General features: G+C 47.5%; 10 protein-coding genes across 10 annotated transcripts in view; 2 read left to right on the forward strand and 8 right to left on the reverse strand.

Moving 5' to 3' along the window:
* Window positions 1-1977, reverse strand: part of LACBIDRAFT_232595 (uncharacterized protein) — a gene marked incomplete at both ends in the record, with an annotated part of 12247 nt that extends 10270 nt beyond the window's left edge. Inside the window, 3 exons of the mRNA XM_001878311.1 lie at window positions 1548-1720; window positions 1772-1845; window positions 1897-1977. Of these exons, the coding sequence (XP_001878346.1) occupies window positions 1548-1720; window positions 1772-1845; window positions 1897-1977 (328 nt within the window). The remainder of the gene's footprint in view (window positions 1-1547; window positions 1721-1771; window positions 1846-1896) is intronic.
* A 523-nt stretch (window positions 1978-2500) lies between these two features.
* LACBIDRAFT_315340 (uncharacterized protein) lies at window positions 2501-3066 on the reverse strand (the record flags this gene model as incomplete). The annotated part of the gene is made up of 4 exons (XM_001878312.1): window positions 2501-2679; window positions 2770-2810; window positions 2860-2905; window positions 2961-3066. 4 exons carry the CDS (start codon window positions 3064-3066, stop codon window positions 2501-2503), a joined length of 372 nt encoding a protein of 123 aa, XP_001878347.1.
* A 622-nt stretch (window positions 3067-3688) lies between these two features.
* Window positions 3689-4226, reverse strand: LACBIDRAFT_315341 (uncharacterized protein; the record flags this gene model as incomplete). Its single annotated transcript, XM_001878313.1, has 2 exons — window positions 3689-3924; window positions 3980-4226. 2 exons carry the CDS (start codon window positions 4224-4226, stop codon window positions 3689-3691), a joined length of 483 nt encoding a protein of 160 aa, XP_001878348.1.
* Window positions 4227-4508: 282 nt separating this feature from the next.
* LACBIDRAFT_315342 (uncharacterized protein) lies at window positions 4509-5201 on the reverse strand (the record flags this gene model as incomplete). The annotated part of the gene is made up of 3 exons (XM_001878314.1): window positions 4509-4670; window positions 4720-4783; window positions 4834-5201. The coding sequence occupies 3 exons, from the start codon at window positions 5199-5201 to the stop codon at window positions 4509-4511; spliced, it is 594 nt and encodes a 197-aa protein (XP_001878349.1).
* Window positions 5202-7073: 1872 nt separating this feature from the next.
* LACBIDRAFT_315343 (uncharacterized protein) lies at window positions 7074-9608 on the reverse strand (the record flags this gene model as incomplete). Its single annotated transcript, XM_001878315.1, has 15 exons — window positions 7074-7456; window positions 7503-7609; window positions 7659-7696; window positions 7763-7832; window positions 7883-7918; window positions 7968-7997; window positions 8056-8093; window positions 8149-8415; window positions 8462-8552; window positions 8606-8675; window positions 8732-8797; window positions 8863-9034; window positions 9083-9147; window positions 9204-9373; window positions 9436-9608. 15 exons carry the CDS (start codon window positions 9606-9608, stop codon window positions 7074-7076), a joined length of 1776 nt encoding a protein of 591 aa, XP_001878350.1.
* A 1379-nt stretch (window positions 9609-10987) lies between these two features.
* LACBIDRAFT_315344 (uncharacterized protein) lies at window positions 10988-11870 on the forward strand. The gene is made up of 5 exons (XM_001877954.1): window positions 10988-11123; window positions 11176-11244; window positions 11293-11407; window positions 11463-11671; window positions 11726-11870. The coding sequence occupies exons 4-5, from the start codon at window positions 11567-11569 to the stop codon at window positions 11825-11827; spliced, it is 207 nt and encodes a 68-aa protein (XP_001877989.1). The 5' UTR covers window positions 10988-11123; window positions 11176-11244; window positions 11293-11407; window positions 11463-11566; the 3' UTR covers window positions 11828-11870.
* Window positions 11871-14011: 2141 nt separating this feature from the next.
* On the forward strand, window positions 14012-14353 carry LACBIDRAFT_315345 (uncharacterized protein; the record flags this gene model as incomplete). The annotated part of the gene is made up of 1 exon (XM_001877955.1): window positions 14012-14353. The coding sequence occupies one exon, from the start codon at window positions 14012-14014 to the stop codon at window positions 14351-14353; it is 342 nt and encodes a 113-aa protein (XP_001877990.1).
* A 1205-nt stretch (window positions 14354-15558) lies between these two features.
* Window positions 15559-16047, reverse strand: LACBIDRAFT_315346 (uncharacterized protein; the record flags this gene model as incomplete). Its single annotated transcript, XM_001878316.1, has 2 exons — window positions 15559-15716; window positions 15773-16047. The coding sequence occupies one exon, from the start codon at window positions 16045-16047 to the stop codon at window positions 15838-15840; it is 210 nt and encodes a 69-aa protein (XP_001878351.1). The 3' UTR covers window positions 15559-15716; window positions 15773-15837.
* Window positions 16048-16735: 688 nt separating this feature from the next.
* LACBIDRAFT_315347 (uncharacterized protein) lies at window positions 16736-17023 on the reverse strand (the record flags this gene model as incomplete). Its single annotated transcript, XM_001878317.1, has 1 exon — window positions 16736-17023. The coding sequence occupies one exon, from the start codon at window positions 17021-17023 to the stop codon at window positions 16736-16738; it is 288 nt and encodes a 95-aa protein (XP_001878352.1).
* Window positions 17024-17173: 150 nt separating this feature from the next.
* Window positions 17174-18527, reverse strand: LACBIDRAFT_324527 (uncharacterized protein; the record flags this gene model as incomplete). The annotated part of the gene is made up of 5 exons (XM_001878318.1): window positions 17174-17365; window positions 17557-17919; window positions 17978-18035; window positions 18092-18122; window positions 18497-18527. The coding sequence occupies 5 exons, from the start codon at window positions 18525-18527 to the stop codon at window positions 17174-17176; spliced, it is 675 nt and encodes a 224-aa protein (XP_001878353.1).
* Window positions 18528-18998: the final 471 nt, after the last annotated feature.

The following is an 18998-nucleotide window of genomic DNA, read 5'->3' on the forward strand; positions in this document are numbered from 1 at the left end:
GCAGTTGGGGGTGGGACCTGCGACCTTGCGAGGGATAGGACGGGGACCATGTCCAGGTTTCCTTTGCTGGGAAGAACGGTATGTCGTTTGCGGGGTCTCTGGCATTCAGCTCGTCCACCTTCCTGAGGAAAGTCGGGCAACCACGATCCCAGCTGGTGTGGGTGTCTGTCTTGCATGAGGTGCAATAGGTGACCCCCTGTGCCTCGCATTTGCTGGTCCAGTGGTCCTTCCCTCCGCACATTCCGCATATATTTACCTCCTTTGCGACATCGCACTCCGCGGCGATGTGATCCCAGCCTTGGCACTTGAGACAACGGATGGGCTCCTTCTTGCACTTCGCTGCCGATACCCTCTTGTGGCAGATGGATAAACCGTTCACTATTGCCCTGTTGGCCGTCTCCGCGTCCGAGAAGGTGGCAATGATGTGAGCGAATCGTTGGTCTGGCCGCCTGCGTGTCGGGGGCTTGATCCACCTGATCTTCGTTAGCGCGCCCTCTGGCATTCCGTTCGCTTCTTCTATCTCTTTCCTATCCTTAGAACTGTTAGTATCGAGGTTGAGCGGCACATAATAGGCAACAACGTTAAAGGACCTCGTCTTAAACGAGGCCTCTGACTCCCCTAGCTCCCGCAGGAAGGCCTCTGCGTTAGCTTTGGACGCCAACCACGCTGCTCCCTCGTCTGTGACCATCTCCACCAAGACGCCCCCGTTCTGTAACTTCAACGATGTTCTGATCTTATGCTGGTGCGCTGTCGCCTTGCCCATGGCCTCCGAGAACTTGCCTGCTAGGACCGTGCTGGCACAGTCCCTCAGCTTGGACTCCTTGGGTAAGTCGATGAGTGACTGCCGCTGCCGAATGCTTTCCTTTGCCGCCAGCCGAGGGTTCGCGTCCAGTGGTGCCCCAGAGTTCGCCCGTAGCACCGCGTCCCTGTACGTAGCACCTCCTGCGCTCCCAACCTGCTGCATCACCTTATCTGCCACTCCGACCAACTCTGCCGTCTTCCTTTCCAACACCGCAGCTTTCTCCTCCAGCTCTCCCATTACCTTCTCCTTGAGTCCCTCCGCTATCTCCTTCAAATCGTTGGTCATCTCGTTGAACTGCTCGTTGGCTATATTCCTGATGTCAGCTGCTATTTCCGCCGTCTCCACCTCCTGTAGCAGAAAGGCGACCGCGCGGACTGCATTGATCACAGGTCGACCGATGCCTGGTAGAGCTGCGATCTGGAAGAGAGCTGTCGTGAGCGCGTACAGACTGAGTTGCGCTCCTTCCGGAACGAGGAGTATCTTCTCCTCGAGGTACGCCCTCCCTTTCTCCGCGTTGCCGACTTCTTGATCGCCTTCGTCTATCTCCACCGCCCCTGCAGCCCTCGTTTTGCTTCTTTCCTGTGTCTCCGCTTCAGCCGTTCGGTTTTGCCGAGTGGCTGTTGGTTTGACTTTTTGAGACGAAACCGTCTGGCTTCTGGACTTTCCTCCAGCCCCAGACATGATCTAGGCTTATTTTTAGTAGTTATTGTAGACAATATAGAAATCTTATGGATTGTATGTAGACCAGGGCTCGTTTTGAGGTCGATTCTCGACTGGTATCCGAAAAAATTTCGGGGTCCTAGTCGGGGTGCCACGTGGTTCTGGTCCAAGGAGAGTTCAATGTCTTCTTTAGATATATCTAGGATGATTGGGATGGGGAATAATGTGCCGTCCGCTAAACGGAGGGTGTCGACGATACTAGCGAAGTTTTTGAGAACGAGTGGGACATAGAACAGGGTGAACATTCACCTCTGATAATCTTTTTCACCCTCTAGAGGGCTGAAACCGCCGTTGATGATGAGCTCTAGATCACATAGTTGGCGCTACACCCCAGACGTTGAGAGTTATGGGGAAACAAGGAAGGAGTGACGGACCTCTATCAAGACGATATTAGGTAGGGTAAAAGCTTTTTCCCGGAGGTACGATGAGAGAGCATCGTCTCTAGCTACTAGGTCCTATGAGGACGTCCGTTGAGAAGATCCTCCAAATCAGTTTTAGAACGGTACTTTACTTTGAGGACACCACCGTCAGGGGAGTTGGCCATGTTAAGTCCGCAGAGAGGGTATGGATGAATGTGAAGGAGACCTGAGATTTTTAAAGGTGGATGGGAACCGGCGAAGCATTTCCAAGCATGTGGTCACAATCAGTGGCAATCACTCAATCCGCTGGTTGTCCCCATCCTTTCACCGATCAACAACGTTAACAGCCACCCAAAATCAACCAGACACCGCTGAAAGGTGCTTCACAAAGGCTAAGACAACTCCGCTGCCAGTTGCTTGATGTAGTCTAGTCGTCCTTGTGTTATAACGCCATACATCGTAATACTTACCACACCCCTTGGCGCTCGTCCTGCTGACCACCCAAGTCGCTCAGCCTTCAGGGAGAGATAAGCGGTGATTCAATGCCTCCTTACCCACATATATGCACTTGATAACAACGATTCACGTTAGGTGTCAGAATGCGAATTGGCAGAGTCAATCAACCGCCAACTGTGTAGTGCGTCACATGCCGCTGCTCTTGAGAGGTGTGAACAGCTTGGTTGATGCGACAATGACAATTATCACCCTTGTGGTGGCCGTTGTACTGCCTAACTGTCTTTTGTGAAGACATTTCCCATGGACGAGCGATGTGGTCCAATGCAGCTGCACACGATAAGCCTGACAGAAAAGTCAACAGTTCAACTCATTCCCACCTGTCCCTAGATACGCAAACGTTCTCCTGCTTGAAGTTAATTGGAGCTTACTGACCATATTTGATCGCTGTCTCGGCAGAACAAGGCGCCAGATACCTTGATCCGGATAAGAGGTAGTTTTGTCTTCGCAAGTAGGCACTCTTACCTTGCGTTTGCACTGAGAAGACAACGAATCAGGAACTTGTTGTAAGCTAGGGGCCGCGTGGCAGCTTTAAAACGGGGAAGGTCTTAACGTTCGTCGTTGACCTTCCAGCCATAGCATTGGTCCTGACAAAGTGGATCCAATGCGTGAACCGGCAGTTGATTCCGAGCGACAGCACCTTGGTATTGCCTGCGACCACGCATGAACCATCAAAGGCCAAGGTTACAGATCGAATGGTAATGTCACCCGCCGGGGTCTAAGTCTCAAGGTGAATCTAAGTTGCTCAGAAAAAATAAATGAGAGTCTCACCAGTTCATGCGGGCAGATGTGACTGTGGTATTGAATAAAAAATGACAAGATGAACAAAGTTGGATGGAGAGCTGGCAACAGGCATTGAGTTGTATATGGAGTTGACCTTGCCTTAAATTGGAAGTTGAACTAGAAGAGGCATAAAAAGTCGTCCGCTCAAAAATATGCGTAATGGTCAGTAGCCTGGGACGTCGCGGAGTTGATGCGCCAGTGAGATGTCCACTAGGTTTCACTGGACTTCATTCGAGTTCACGTGTGGTAGATAGGTTGAGCCGAGAGAAAGGTGTACGATCCAGGTGACAACCAGGTGGGAGTGGCCGCCAGCATATTATCGACGAGATGTCAGGAATTGCTGAGCATGGGGGACGAAATTCACTGATCTGGATGTATTGCCTGTGTTACACAGAATCGTCAAATGATCCACTGAAATGAGGATATGCGAAGAAGTTGTGGGAAGCTATCTGAAGGTATACAATCATCAAAACCATCCAGAAAAAAGGAGTCCAAGGTGAGATGAATGGGATTACGAATGTTTATGATGACTAGGGACCGACTCGTATGCGTTGGATTCTCTGTCTTTGAAAGTGTCCACAACTTCAGCGGTTGAGCCCGCAGCTGAAGGGAACGCAGCACCAGTGGCAGAGGAGCCTCGACGATCGTGACCATGCCCAGCATGTCCCGAATCTGACATATCACTATCAGAGTCAGATTCGTCTGAAGACTCGTCGAATCTTCGCGGCTTGTGGTAAATACAGCAAACTACAGATACCGCTATCAAACAAATCGATTCCTGCGAGATGAACAAAAGGCGTACTCTTAGACTTCTTTCTCCCGCATCCCTCGTTATCCACCACCTCCTCGCCCCAAGCTACTGTGGCTTTTCTCTGCGTCTTCTTGGTATGTGCCCCCCGCAACTTGAGGGTTCCCACCACTTGTCGCTGGTCGTCCCCGTCGTGTTCGCCTATGGGATCGCTGGTGATCGTGAGTGTTCGAGAGCCATCCGTTTGCGATGCCGTTGAGCCTGAAGTTGAAGGTAGGAGATGGGTGGATGTGTAACTCATTCTCAGATGGTCTTTCGTTGTGAAGAGAGGGCGATGTGAGAATTTGATTTGTCAGCGCCTACAAACTCCGTTTCAAAGAAAAGCAGTGTCAAAGCCTAAATTTAACGATCAACGTCAAGCAGTATTACAAGAGGAATATGTATGTATCACGAAAATTAAGTAGTGCCCACAAACCAAGGCTGAAATAAAAGAAAAACGGACAGAGTCTGCAAAGAAAATACGACACCAATGTGGGGGGATGTTGGATATCAAAAGTCTAATAGGTTCGCAAGCGCTATGCACTTATGCCAAACTTCTACCGGATTGTAATAAAACTGTCGCAACAACCCCAACCTCGAAAAGTCCCGCATGAATCGCTCCACTGGTAATCTCCAATACGATGTTTCTAGAGGTCCTTGAAATTCTGGCAAACTCTTCTGGAGGGTTGGGGCCTGCGGTGCACAACTGGAAAAACTTAATAACATGCCGTCGTGATCAGGGAAGTAGCACGTACGACGATTGATCCGCTCCGAGGGACCCAAGCATAAACGCGCCCACCGACAATCATGGTTCGGTAGCTGCTTAACACATTGGTCAAACTGGCAAATGGTCGCGACAGTGTACTCACCTGTGGTCAGATGAAAGTGGAAGCCACGTCGAGACGAGCTGTCGCCCAACACCATTCGCGATCTCAATCCATGGCTGGGCCTGCCATTCTATTCTGCCGACGAGCTCTCCGTTCGGCTTGGAAATTAATGTGGATGTATTGTTCGACACAATACTAAGGTAGGTTTTCCCGCCTGGACCGGTGACGGAACAGTTAAAAACGTCGGGAAACTCGAACGTCAGCTTCGTAGGCGTCGAACCGCTTTGAGATGGGAGTGCCCCGAAAGTCGGTGGATGGGGCGCATTGGCATTCCAGGGCTGGCCGTTAATCGAGTGGGGGTTCTGTGGGTTATACCAACCTGCCTGAGCGTATGGGTTGTTGGTGAACATGGAGATGCTGCAGATGAGCTGTAGAGAGCAAGGACGATTTTTTATGAGAATAACAGACCTTCAGTCACGTATAAATATCATTCTGTTCGTCCTCATATCATAGAAAGAGATCGTTGTAGAACAGGAGTGCCCGATCGATGAAACGTGCCTCTCCGGTCAAGTATGCAACGGATCGCAGTTCGGAGTGCTCAATGGAGGTGGCTGAGCACATTAATTTGACTTTGACCTATGGCCGTTACCATCTCAACTGAAGTTTTGAAACATACCTGGTTGGCTAGAAGGATAAGCAAGGTGCTTTGGCTAGAAGCCGGGAAAATCGTCATATTGTCCAAGGAAAGTCGGGCGCATACCTCAATCACCGCTAAGAGCGCGCATAATCAAGCCAAGCAGCTGACCGGAGAGTCCAGGTAGAGACTACAGCTCGGTGACGTCCAAACGTGGCAGTGCTGAGCACCGGTCGAAGACATTCCGAACTCTTTTTCTATAAGGGTTAGAATCAAGAAAAACCTGAATGCGTACCGAGAAAATATGGAAGACAGAAGGCACATGATGTCCAGGGAAGACACGAAAAATGTCCCACTTCTGCAATTTTGAAGACACGCATCCTGTCACGATCGATCAGACAGCGCGAGAGGCAGCGCGCGCGAGATAAATTTCGCGCAACATAATTGACAAAAGCCCTCGGATTGCAGAATTGGCGTAAGCGCCCTCCGTGTCAACTTTTTAGAGGTAGGTTTGGGGAAGATCGGACAATTGAACTCGTGTCACGGCTGCTGCCGGCAGTGTATGTAGCTGTTGACTCGTGTGTGGCTGTCGTCTCTACCATCAACACCGGCGGTGGGCCTCGCTCAATTCGGGCGACGCATGACTACCATACAATATGGGCGCTAAACCTGTGTCGGGATTTACAGAGTGAAATGGAATTTTTTTTCAACCGTTAATTCGAAGGACTGCCATAACACACTGCAGCTACTGCCTCAAGTAGGCCTTCTCGGTGTCCTCGGGGTGTTGAAATAAATTTAGTTTACCGGGGAGTACTTGACATGCACGGGTATGTAGACCGCCAAATGAAATTGAACTACAAATTGAGGGAATAAATGTTGTGTCTTTGAGATTTATAGCTCGGGAATTCAATTTTTGAATACACTTTCACGGAAATGTTTCGAATGGTTCGCTGCTTTCGTTAGCAATGTGAAAATCGTCCTTTAAGTTTATGAAGTGCCGACAGTTATCTAGGACCAGTAGAAAGTGAAAGCGACAGAACGCCATCATTCATAATAAAACTGTTAAAAGGTCTAGGACACTCTATAAATGGAGGGCGATTGGAGCTTTTGATTCACTTGGTACTGAATGCTTCATAGATGAAGATGCGTCGGCCAAAAACGAGATGATTAGAAACGAAATATTTGCCTACCCTTTAGATCGATTACTTTCATGGGGGCCGAGCACAGAAAAAACCTTTCGGACAACTCGGAGAACTTTTGAGCGGCCTCTAGTTCCCTTCGTTAACTTTTCATCGTCGGCGTATTAGGGTAGGGAGTTGATGCTGTGCAATTCTATAGAGTGTATCTAGCGCTGAGACGGCGCCGACCGTGCCGCCCTCCACTTAGGAAACGAGAACATTATTACACATGCCCCTCCGCCGATTTGCCTCCCGGGCCATACGCAAGCACTTACTTATGGTGTTGTATTGCCCTCCCTCCTTTCCGTTATGAAACTGTCAACAAAGGCTGAGAATTTATGGCTGGGACTACGGCCCGGATATTAAATTGTCCGCCGTAAGCGAAAAAGTAGTCTAAAAAAGCAACAATACTAGTGCTACCCTCAGAATGGATCCTCCATTCTGTTCGAGAGTGAAGGTAGGTATTTGATTCAACCAAAGAGCTTCAGAGTCACTTCGGTCAGTAGATTTATCTGATCTACTCTAAAATTGTCAAAGGTGATATTGACTGAAGGCGCAGGATCGAAGAAAGTGAGCAAAGGGGGGGCGCTGGTTGATGACCCCCATAGATCCCAATTGACCGAAGATAGCAAACTTTTTGGATTGTGGGTATTTGGGTTGAGCGCGTTGGCGAAGTTAACTGAGGAATGATGAGTAGCGGAGGGCTGAGACCTCGAAGACTCCTTACCAAGGGCATCCGTGCCTATATAATCGGGGCTTGCGCCACTTCCATAAAACTCGGGAATATCAGATGAATGATAGGCTCCCAAGTACGGGGTCGCCTTTCCACGTTTATATGCTGGATATTGAATCACTGTTTAGTAGCATATATCAGCGTGAATAAAAAATGTGATACAAACAGAATGCGAAGGTGGGTTGGGTTTTCGATGCTAATTTTAAAAAGAATCTTCGAGGAGCCTGGAAAAATAAATCGCTTTGTATCGCAGAGATTCGTTTGAATTGAGGACTACGAAGCTTCGTTAATAAGATCCTGACCCGCATGATTGGATACGAACGTCAGCGCATTTGCTGTGCCGCTTCCGAAGGGAGACCCCTGTGATGCGTTAAGTGTAACAGTGAAATCAGATCCTCGTGTGCATATTTTAGTAGACATATATACCTGAGTTGGGTCTTCAGGATATGCATCCGCAACGAGGGCCAACTGATCATCAGAAATACCAGGAAGATAACTGCGTCAAAATTTTGAATGGCGATATCGCGACGAGAACAGTAGTCTTACTTGGATTTTATGTAGCTTAGATATTCATCGTTGGTCCTGTTTCAATGTTATAGACGGCCAGATGGAAAAATGAAAATCCAAATACGTGATATTTTTATTGCCGAATGAGAAGGTTCTAGAAGACTCATGTCAACAAAAGATATAATATAGATTGAATTGAAACGAAAGCTTACGTTCCCTCATCGTCACAATCGCCGGTAACGAATGGGACCTGACTTTCAGGTTAACAAATTGGATCCCTCGTTCGAAAACTTAAAATCAGTCACCTTCGCGTACAAACCTTTCAGAAGCGACTCTTGAGGGGCACGTTTTATAACATTTCCATCGATAGTAGGCCCCCAAATTAGTGTCAGACTGGTGAATGACCATACGTTGGGAGACTTATTGACAGCTGCCCCGAGATTGTCGAATGGAATAGTCCGCAGACAGCCAATCAAGTCGCTTGATCCTGTACATCCCACATCCATCACAAGCTGGTCAAAGAACTGCTGGTTCGTCGTAATATTCCTAAGCTGGAATGGAGATCCGGATTCCTAGGGGCCGATTATTGAATTACCTGTGTAGTTGTAAAATTCATACCATAAACGCCCCCCGAAAGAGCCCATTTGTATTTCCGTCGTTAGCAAGCATTTGAAAGGACACCGAAATTGCCCCTGCGCTCTCTCCCCAGCTATATCAAGAATTAGCGAGGCGTTGGAGTTCAAGGGAGCTTCAACGACACACATTGTTACTTTTTTTGGATCTCCTCCAAATGCAGCAATGTTCTTTTGAACCCAATGAAGAGCGATCCGTTCTAGATGGAAGAGTAAGTAAGTTTTGATTAATTTCTCTCACCTTTAGACCACTTACGGTCTCGGAGGCCAATATTGCCAAGACCTGCAGCCTTGGCTTCCTTTCCCTGCAAAAACCCGAAGACTTTTATAGGTCAAAGGTGAGGTGATGAATATTGTTCCCAGTTCCCAGTAACGAACTTTACGAACCATTGAGGCGATAGTTCGCTGACACGTAGACCACCGGCTCACCCAGTGCAATTGACCGAGCCACAACCGTATCTCCTGGGTTTGAAGCACTGTCACCAGTCTGAAAACCGCCTGGAAAATGGTGAACTTTTAGTGCATCATCGATACAACCCCACTTGCCACCGTAAATCCACTAATAAAATGTTTAGTCGAAGGCAATATCGTGGATAAGACAACCTACAAACACAACGGGGAGTTTCTTGCCTGCGGGAATTTGTGCTGGCTTTACTACGTTGATGAAGAGACCTAAATATGCCATAAACGACAGAGCCGAAGAGCTATGAAGGGGGGGGAAAGCTGACAGTCTTCAGAGACCACAGCTGGGTGCGGAAGGATGGTCGATACGCTGACGTTCAGAATTTGCGCTGTCCCTGGTGATTGCTGGAAGCAAGCCGCTCCGAACGAAGTTGCTTGTTGGACACCTTGAGATGAAAGTGGTGGTTGAGGGGGGGCGAACCGCAAATTTCCGATACTTTTTGAAGCCCATCACTCGTGATCAGATGACGCATCAGAAGCAAACACAAAATCACTTACGGCGGAGCGGCAAATGGCATTCCCAAGAATTTAACTATCTCACCCGTTGCATTTCCTTGAAATGATCCTTGCTTCAAAGAAACGATTGGACCCTGTGCGGCCACAGAAATTTGAATGAAGGAAACCAAGAGACCCAAGGTCACCGATAAGAACGAAGTCGTGGCGAAGCGCATTTGTCAAGGAGCTGGTTATGAGCTGGCAAATACCTTAGTGCGCAATTTATATGTTGTTCACGGAAACGAGGAAGGGAAAGTCTATATATGGTGTAGTCATAGCCGCTGATGACCGCCGTGCAACCGCCGTGCTGTGTGATGTTTAGATGCAACAGGGGATGAAACGAGAATTTACTAAGTTATATATGTATAACGCCCTTTGCGAAATCGTAATATGGCGTGAAAATTTTAGAATAAACTTATTCGGAGCCTATCAAATTTTTATTGAACACATGCCCTCATAGTACCGTCGTACATTCGTTTACTAGAACAGGACGTCTACGTATAGACGGTATAGTGCGTCTGATTGTAATCTTCATGTCTCTATAGTAACTCAGCAGGTCATGTAACGTGGATGTGATGTTCTATTCTAGTACCCAGATCCGCAGATCCGCCGGATGAAAAATGGCACTGCAATACACAGGTAATTTTGCATCTAGGGTACTTGATATTACAACAAAGCGGAGCACGTACTATCAGTGTACCAATGCAGAGTTATAAATGGGAGGATTTTTTGCTGGCTTGAGGTGATTTTACAAAAATATCAAGTGGTGCAAAACTTTGGCAGAATTTGGAGTCAAGTGGAATATAAGTACCTTCATTACTGGTCGACGCGAGAAAAAGGATTTGAATTCTTCCTCTAGGGTCAGTCAGTTTTTGCATACCAGAGTGGCTGACAAAAAGCAGTTCTGCATGTAACAGCTCAGCGCTCAAGCTCAAGGGAGCGAAAGGACAATCACAGATGTCAGACATGTGACTCAACGTGGTCGTGTTTGTTTTCCCAAGCTTGTTCCTTGTTTGTCTAGAGCCTGTCCATGCCGTCCTCCGCAAACAGGCTGTCGTCTGAGGTCTCCCTCTCTCCAGCACCGCTACCGGCCTCTTGTACTATTATCATGACCTCCGGCGGCTTTGCATCTACCACTCACATGTCTATCGAAGTCTGCGCCTTTCTATGCCGCGATTTGAATTGGCAAGGCGGCCTTCCTCAGATTCAACCTCAAGGCCTCAATCTAAACCATCTAACCCACCAACCGGGAAGAATAGATAGGACGTCCGAGGAGGAATAGGGATCTCAAAGTACGTTCTTGTTCTCTTTTCCTCAATCTCCCAACCATCTTCTTTGCCATATTCCTCCCCTTCTTTCCCTGTTCCATCCTGTTCCCTCCTGTCCATCCCCTTTTTCGTTCCCTTGCCCTCTCCCCTCCATCTTTTTCTGCCTTTCCTCACGAGGTACTAAGAGTGCGCGAGCAGATACGCATGGATAGATTCTGTCTGCTGAATATAATCAATCCTCGGCAGGCGGAATGCGCACGACTGGATGAGATTAGGACGGTTAAAGGTCGGGAGGGACCAGCGTTGACGGTCGGGATGGACCAGCTTCAACGGTCGTGGGCGTTCACATTTGTCAGGCCGGAACGGGAAAGGGAGGTGCGGGTGACGGAAGTCGATAGGCTTTGCGGAGGTCTGCGTAAGGACGTGTGTGGCCTTCCCATTCCTCAAACTCACCTTCATTCATTCCACAAGGAAGCTCAAGCCTCTACGAACTCTTCCCTCCCTTGATTACATCCTAGTGAAGTCGTCGCTGGTGTACATTCTCGTGAGTGGGTCCCGATATGGATTTGACATCGTACTGACGCCAAAGAAGTACACTTAGTCACTCTCAGCTGTCCAGTACACAATCTTATGTGTTCAGTAGGATACACATTCAAATACGTAGACAATTTCGAGGAGATCTCGAAGTTATTAACAAAGTCGAAGCAGTTAGTATTTTTTTCACACCTTCCATACTATCCTTTTTCTGATGCCTTCGTTTAGAGTGGGTATGAAGCCTTCACTCCCGGTCGACTCTAGGTCATAGGCGTCCCTGTGACGGTAAAATTTCCAGGAGATTTGCCGTCACATTTCGAGTGTCCACAGATATGGATGGGTCGTTGGTGATCTTGAAGGTGAATTTGACCAGGCGGTACCCAACGCCGGTTTTTTTGTCGAAATCCTTGGCGTTTTCCGGTTATCCTTGTCATTGGGTATGTTCACTTCCCTATTTTCGTTTGTTCATCACATTTGACCTCTGAAAGAAGCTACGTTTACGCCGCTTTGTCCTCTACATACCCTCATGGAACCTTCTCTTTCGCTTTCCTGCTTCTCAGCTTTTTAGTAGACCGCTGATGGCTTGTAATTAATTTTGAGGGACCTTACAAGTTGTACATATACCGACTCCGGTAAGCCCTGAAATCTGAAACCTGGCGTGTACTCCCCATTGTGCTGATATCAATGAAGCACTGAGATTTTTTTTCCTTTGTACGTTTTGCATTCAGAAACAGGATTCATCTGCATAAAGAAAGCAGCAAATAAACGAGCTCGTCTTACCACTCTCTGTCTGGGAATTGATCCCAAGTTTCACGCGCAGATGTCTAGGTAGACGCGAGACGTGCTTGTAAAGGCCATTATACTAACAGAGGTTCCAGAAAATTTTCTTGAAAGGCGATGAGCTCCAGTCCTGGGACTCCTGGATCAAGCAACCACCGTAGGGCAAGGCTTGGCGGGAGAAGATGTTTTATCGGAATGGGCATCCTGCAGCGTTACGATACAAGCCACGTACAATCGCTGCCTAAAACTTGAAGCCGCCCCTCCGTGATGAAGAACATAGCTATTCCGCATGTGTCTCCATCTCTTTGTCTGGGAATCGAACCCAGCTTTCGTGCGTGAGGACTGTCGACAATTTAACACATAGTAAGCACGCGTACTTGCAGATGTACCAACAAAGAGGATGAAGAAAGATCCGGGTGTCGACGTCAAACTTGAAGCGGGTCTGCAAATCGGCAGATGTTTATTTGCATGGCGGTAAGTATGAGGCAACATACGAATTCAAATATTTCTTGTAGGCAGCCTTGTACTCAAATGAATTTATAGATTTTGAAATCTTTCTGAAACCTGCATACAAGTTGAGATCGTGAGGTTTTCTATGGTGAATGTGCAGTTCTAGGTGACGGGGATAAGACTTATTTTGAATGGAAGTACGTATGTGCACGACAAGGGAAAAAAGGTCCCAAGCTCTGGGCGATCAATTCTCTGTCCGGGAATCGAACCCAACCTTTTAACGTCGATCCTTGCTCATGAGACCATTTTATCGATGGACATAAGCATGCACAGACCGATGTACAAACAGAGGGGGTTGTCGATTGAAGATTTTCTATCACGAAGAGCAACATACATACAAACATGCCAGCCTAGGTGGGTAGGTCAATAATGAGTACCAACTGGGTTTTTTCATGCTACGTGACTGAAACATCGTGCAGTAATTCTTTGAAATCAATTGTTCGACCACGGACGGGTTTAGTGGTGTGACAAGCAGTTGACGAGGAGAAAAAAAATGATGCTTGGTGTATGCACCTGTACTTCCATCTCTCCGTCTGGGAGTCGAACCCTGATTTTGCGCGGGAACAGAAGAGGCATTTGAACAAAGTAGGCGCGTGTATTACCAATATACGAACGGAGAGGGTTAGAATTGGGAGGTTTTCTATCATTATCAGGTGATCTTGATTCTTGGCGAATGGAATGAGGAAGATTCAGAGTCAAGGTGGGAATGATACATACTTACCTTTCGTAACATCCGACGACTAGCGTCACCCCATGCAAGTAATTTTTTCAAAAAAGACAGTACGACGGTGGGTTGGATCATTTCGCAGATCGTTGGTACCAACTGACAACCAAATAATATGTGATTTGCACACAATGCCGCTCTCCGACTGGTAGTTGAACCCAAATTTGGTCTGCCTCAAGGATTAGACTTAATTGCATGTTCTAACTGGTATACGAACGGAGAAAGTTGGAGATGTATGTTTTGTTGGCGTCATGCATGTCAATCTAGGCGGCATGGAGATTCATCGATTCAATCTTTTTTTCAAATTCCATTGCCTTGATCATGATTACTTAGTATTTGATCAGGCCGGGGCATCAGCTTTTGTTTATTCGAAAGCCCGGCATCTTCTTGGGCCCGTTACTCGTCCGGGGACTTCGAGTTGCAAGGATGAGGATATTAAATTGTCAACTGTAAGTGAAGAAATAGTTCTAAAAAAGCAACAGTACGGGCATATAGAAATCTGCGTGCCACTTGCGGTCACTTGCGGACCACCCGTTCGCAGGTGACTGCAAGTGTCTCGCAGATAATCAAAAAGGATCGCAGGTATCGCAGGTGTCACGCAGATAGATAGTCTACTACAACATAGTATAATAGTACTTAGTAAATTTAAACTAAAGAAATGTAATCTTCACTTGAGAACTTAAAATGTGGCCACTGCTATGTGATACGAGTCTGGAATACAGTGTTCAATTTTCTACACAAGAGTTTTAGTTCTTATTTACTCATGCCTACTTGCAAGTTGACTGCAGGTGGCTCGCAAACATCCATTTTGTGCACAGATTCTCGCAAGTGTGTCTCGCATTGGTCTCGCAGGTGTATCGCAAGTGATGCGCAAGTTGCACGCAAGTGTACGCAAGTGTATCTTAAATGTGTCGCAGGTGGGCACAGGAAAATCTGTGTGCCATCTGCGGACACAGGTTGCGTGCCAGTTGCGAACCGAAAAGAAGTATCTGCGGTCACTTGCGTGCAGACCAATCCAGTTGCATGCACATTAGACCTAGTGAGCCAAGTATCTGCGGGCATCTGCGAGCATCAGGGCACCTTGCTGAGATTTCATATTTCTTGAGATTTCTTCAATGAGCACCATAATTATCCTTCTGGTTTAACGTATCTGAATCTCTCTGATTCTTTCTGACTTGTTGGTTCGTACCTATAGGTCTGTACTAAGACCATTTTTATGCTGAAATGTACAAGTAATGCAGTGTCTGAGGCTATGACTAGTCAGCCACCGGCTTCTTACCATTATTTTCCTTCTTTATCGGACATGATTGTGGTCGATTTTTTTCCAGAGACTTCAGGACTCAATAGCCAATGTCTGCCATTGGCGAGTGATGGAGTCTCACCTCTCATTCAGACTCACTCTCTTCTTCCCATCCCAACTTGATTCCATACCAAATGAGGGACATTAGGGAAAACCAACTTTGGAAATTGACGAAAATCTCTTGTTATTTCCCGACTACTTCCCCAGAAAACCTGGATTCTGGTGTTTCCCCCAATTTCCTCGATTAGACAGGTGTCAGCGGATTTGAAGGAAATTCTTGGGACATTCATAATGTATTTCACTGTCATTTCCCTCACATGTACAATCCATTTCAATGACATTTCCCTCACATTCACTAATTTTGGAACCATTTCATTCATGGGATTCATAAATTATACAGGTGACATATATTGCTCTATGAAATGACCAAGATGTCCTGCATCCAATCAGCATTCCACCTGCGATACACTTGCGTTCAGCTTGTGGTACAGTTGAGATACATCTGCAACACACCTGCGACACATTTAAGATACACTTGCGAGAGTTAGTATCCATTGCGAGACTTGCATACACTTGCGTGCAACTTGCACATCACTTGCGATACACCTGCGAGACCAATGCGAGACACACTTGCGAGAATCTGCGCACAAAATGGATGTTTGCGAGCCACCTGCAGTCAACTTGCGAGTAGGCATGAGTAAATAAGAACTAAAACTCTTGTGTAGAAAATTGAACACTGTATTCCAGACTTGTATTGCATAGCAGTGGCCACATTTTAAGTTCTCAGGTGAAGATTACATTTCTTTAGTTTAAATTTACTAAGTACTATGTTGTAGTAGACTATCTATCTGCATGACACCTGCGATACCTGTGATCCTTTTTGATTATCTGCGAGACACTTGCTGTCACCTGCGAACAGGTGGTCCGCAAGTGACCGCAAGTGGCACGCAGATTTCTATATGCCCCTATTTTTCAACTTACGATGACTTCGTAAATGTAGATCATCATCATTCGTAGCTTTCATTTTCATTTTTTCTCATATTTGGACACAGGCAGGCTGCTAGGCGATCAGAAGTACTTCTCGAAATATCTACAGAAATTATACGAGCCATTTACAGCCTAAGACCCTGCGAGTCACGAAATACATATCGCCGTAAAGGAATAAAACCTGATAACTCCTAAGTTCATTCCTTGAAAACTGTATCACTCTTTGAAATAACTCACCCCAGGAACCTCATCTTCGACGTTAAACCGCCAAGCTCAACCAAACAACTTCTTAGCTCCTGTGGTCAACAGGACAATCCCTTTGGTCCTGAAGTTATCAAAAGTAACGTTAACAGCGGGGGCGGGACCAACGAAGGTGAACAAAGGGGAAGCGACGACACCCGACCACCTTGGGTCATGGCTTCAATTTCCGGTACCCCCTTGCATGAGATATCGGTGCCGAGAACAGGTGGAATCACATACGCCGGTGCAGCGAACGGGATCCCCAAAAACATGACCGAGTCTCAAGTTAAATTTCCCTAAACCGAACCATAATCCAAAGCAACACTCGGACCCTGGGAGGCCTCGGTAAGCTGGGACGAGGAAATGAGGGACAAGATGTATGGGAGAATCCTGGTGAGCCCGGTCATGACGAAGCCCATCTGAAGTAGCTTTGACTTCTTCTGGGCACTAATCCCGTCATTTTAAACTTGACGTGATACCGGCTCTGACCTGCTGCACTGGCAGAGACTGGACCGATACAATTTCCTCCTGAACAATATGCCGAATGGACGCATGATGATGGCACCGGGTGAGCGGCCTCGGCTGACCTGAGAAAGAACCCGATGAACCACGACAATCTGCGCGATTTCAACGCCCGTGAACCTCAAACAATCCAGATATTGTCTTCAGCGACGCCGGCCCTGTATCAAATATCTCTGTTCCAACTTCCAACCTCAAGAATGGGTCGAGTAACCGGCGCGTGATGCGGACGAGTTGAAAGGACGTGATGGAATGTGGGTAGAATTGATGCGGATGCGATTGAGCCTAACGCAGCACACTCAATCTGGGGGTGGGGGTTCCATTTCAAATGCCCATACCAGATATTGTCTTCGATTCAGCGCTCTGCGGGATGACACGGATGTTGAGTAGATGTTGAATGAAGGGACCTAGATTATTACGACGGTGTTATAAGCGACGCCTCTAACCAACAGGACGGTAATACACACAACAGGGGCTGATAAAGGGCGATAGCGACCCGACACAGGAATCCGACGAGGAAGAGACCCAAAGCCTGCCAATAAATCCTAGCACGAGCGAGCGAGTTTGGGCGGCTGTTGAATCATTGTGAAGAGCAGCTGTGGAAAATGGCGGGAGGTAGTTGTGAAGAATGGCGGGAGGTAGTTGTGAAGAATGGCGGGAGATTGTTGAGGAGAATGGAGGAACCAGTTGTTGTGGAGAACTTGCAGAGTACCCCTGTTGAGGTTCCATACTCGTGGAGTGATACCACGCACTGCTTTCCAAAGCCCCGAAACCGCCCTCCAATGATCCAAGACGTTAATTCCGACTCCACACTGGGGAGCAGGACCGCCAAATCCTATGGCCCGGTGGTAATAAATATCCCATTGGTGGGTAGGCTGGCTATTGGAACGCGGGAGGGAAGGGATGCAGAGCGGCGCCGTTACGTTGAAGTCGGAGGAAGGGTACTGGAGTGAGGCGAAGGGGATAGATGGGTATGGCCTTGCGCGTGACGAGGATGTTCACGACTTCGTCAAAAGCCACCGGACTGTAGTGACGTGCTGATTCAAGAACTGGGATTGGCCGATCGTCCATCTAAACAGGCGGAATCATCGTCCCGAATCAATAGCAATATTGTCGAATGTAAACGCGCCTGTCAACTCGTACCAATTCGAGCCTCGCCCAAATTCCTCAAGCGATAAACGAGCAGGCCATTCATCGTTGCAGCACCGACATCCACTGGGGAACTGGGGGGTCACAACAAGGTCACAAAAACCCCCACGTACTCCAAGTTGAGGTGTCTGCTTCTCTGAGGTGGCGAGGAGAATGACGTGTCGGAAGTTCGCCTTCATCCTTACGACTTGGAAAGGGAGATGGAAACATAGATGGCGCGTAACCCGGATGTGGTCGGGTTTGTAAGCAGGGAAAAGGCGCGTCACCGCGAACCAAACCAACATAAACATCCCTACCACACCGCAGAGTTTGCGCACAGTCTTGAAAGGTGTGATTCCTGCTTCGTCGGGCTTTCCCCTTGATTGACGCGCTGTAGATCTTGGATATGAACTGCGAACGACTGCGTACAGATCTAAAGGAAAGGTGGCAGTCGAGTATGTCATCGAGAAGCAGGTGGGTTTACGCGTCTCCGTTACCTGTCATCGATTATCTCTCAAGAATCCGAAGGGGGTTACAGGATTAAATCGGGCATACGTGTAGCTTTCGTTGGTGCTTGTAAGTTGAGTTCTTTGCTGGTACATTGACTTTTGAGCTAATGGTATCGCAGACTAAAGCGGCCATGAGAGTTTGAGCGGATGCACCACTCACTGGAAGCACCTTTGGCGGCGCGATTTCACGTCTATCGTGACCGAGTTATGTTGCTAAGACGGCAGTTTAAGTTTCCTATCAATAACGTCTAGCTCAATGTGCGTCCAAGTTCAAGAGCTCGGTCACTGGGATTGAGGAAGGGTGATGCTTGGCTTAGACAATCACTCTCCCTGCAATAGGGCAAGTGCCTCGCACTCTCTCCCCATCTGTTGGGCTAACGTCCTTCACAACAAGAAGAGTGATTCCTGCAAGTTTTGCCTCCTTATCTCATAATCGCTATTCTTTCGCGAGTTCACCTCTTGTCTTTTCGGACAGATTCCATCCTGACTCTTGCCGCCCTGTAAGGCTGTATGCAGTCACTTTTTGTTCACTTTCGGCTTCGCCATTCTTTGTCTGAAAACTCACTTTTTTCGTGTTGACACAGATTGTAATCCATTTCAAGGCACTATTTTTCGTCGCCCCCCGGGCCCACCTCAGCCCTTTTCTCTTTTTTTCCCCTGATTTGTATGGTGAACCTTACGGACCTATGGATAGAGGTTACCGTTTAACGTTCTCTGTTAGCGTACGGGTTAGTGCACGTCGCTGTCATGATGTCTAAGTTATGCGGGAAAGCTGGGTTCGAGTCCCAGACAGAGAGTCCTGAATCATAATTTTTGTGATCATGTTTTACCAATAGCGTCACTCTTTTAAATCATCAGAGTCCCATGACCCTACTTACGCTCGATGGAAAATTCTGTGAGCGAATGAATCTAAGCGACGCGAGCGCTTGCCATTAGTACATACAGTTGATGTGACTAACTGGCTTTGAATCCACGTCAGTAACCTCCCAGCATTCTCCAACCTCTTCCCGTATTCTCCTTCAACGTTTCAGCGCGATTCAGCCGCAGACTAACTTCACATCCACCTC

This window comes from Laccaria bicolor, genomic scaffold (genome assembly GCF_000143565.1).
Source record: "Laccaria bicolor S238N-H82 LACBIscaffold_6 genomic scaffold, whole genome shotgun sequence".
Lineage (NCBI taxonomy): Eukaryota > Fungi > Basidiomycota > Agaricomycetes > Agaricales > Hydnangiaceae > Laccaria > Laccaria bicolor.

What these genes read in the sequence shown, in the direction of transcription:
- LACBIDRAFT_315344 (XM_001877954.1), top strand. Translation starts at nt 11,567, where the DNA reads ATGGATGGGTCGTTGGTGATCTTGAAGGTGAATTTGACCAGGCGGTAC. An exon ending in CCGGTTATCCTTGTCATTGG is followed by an intron (nt 11,672 to 11,725) that starts GTATGTTCACTT and finishes CTCTGAAAGAAG; the next exon opens with CTACGTTTACGCCGCTTTGT.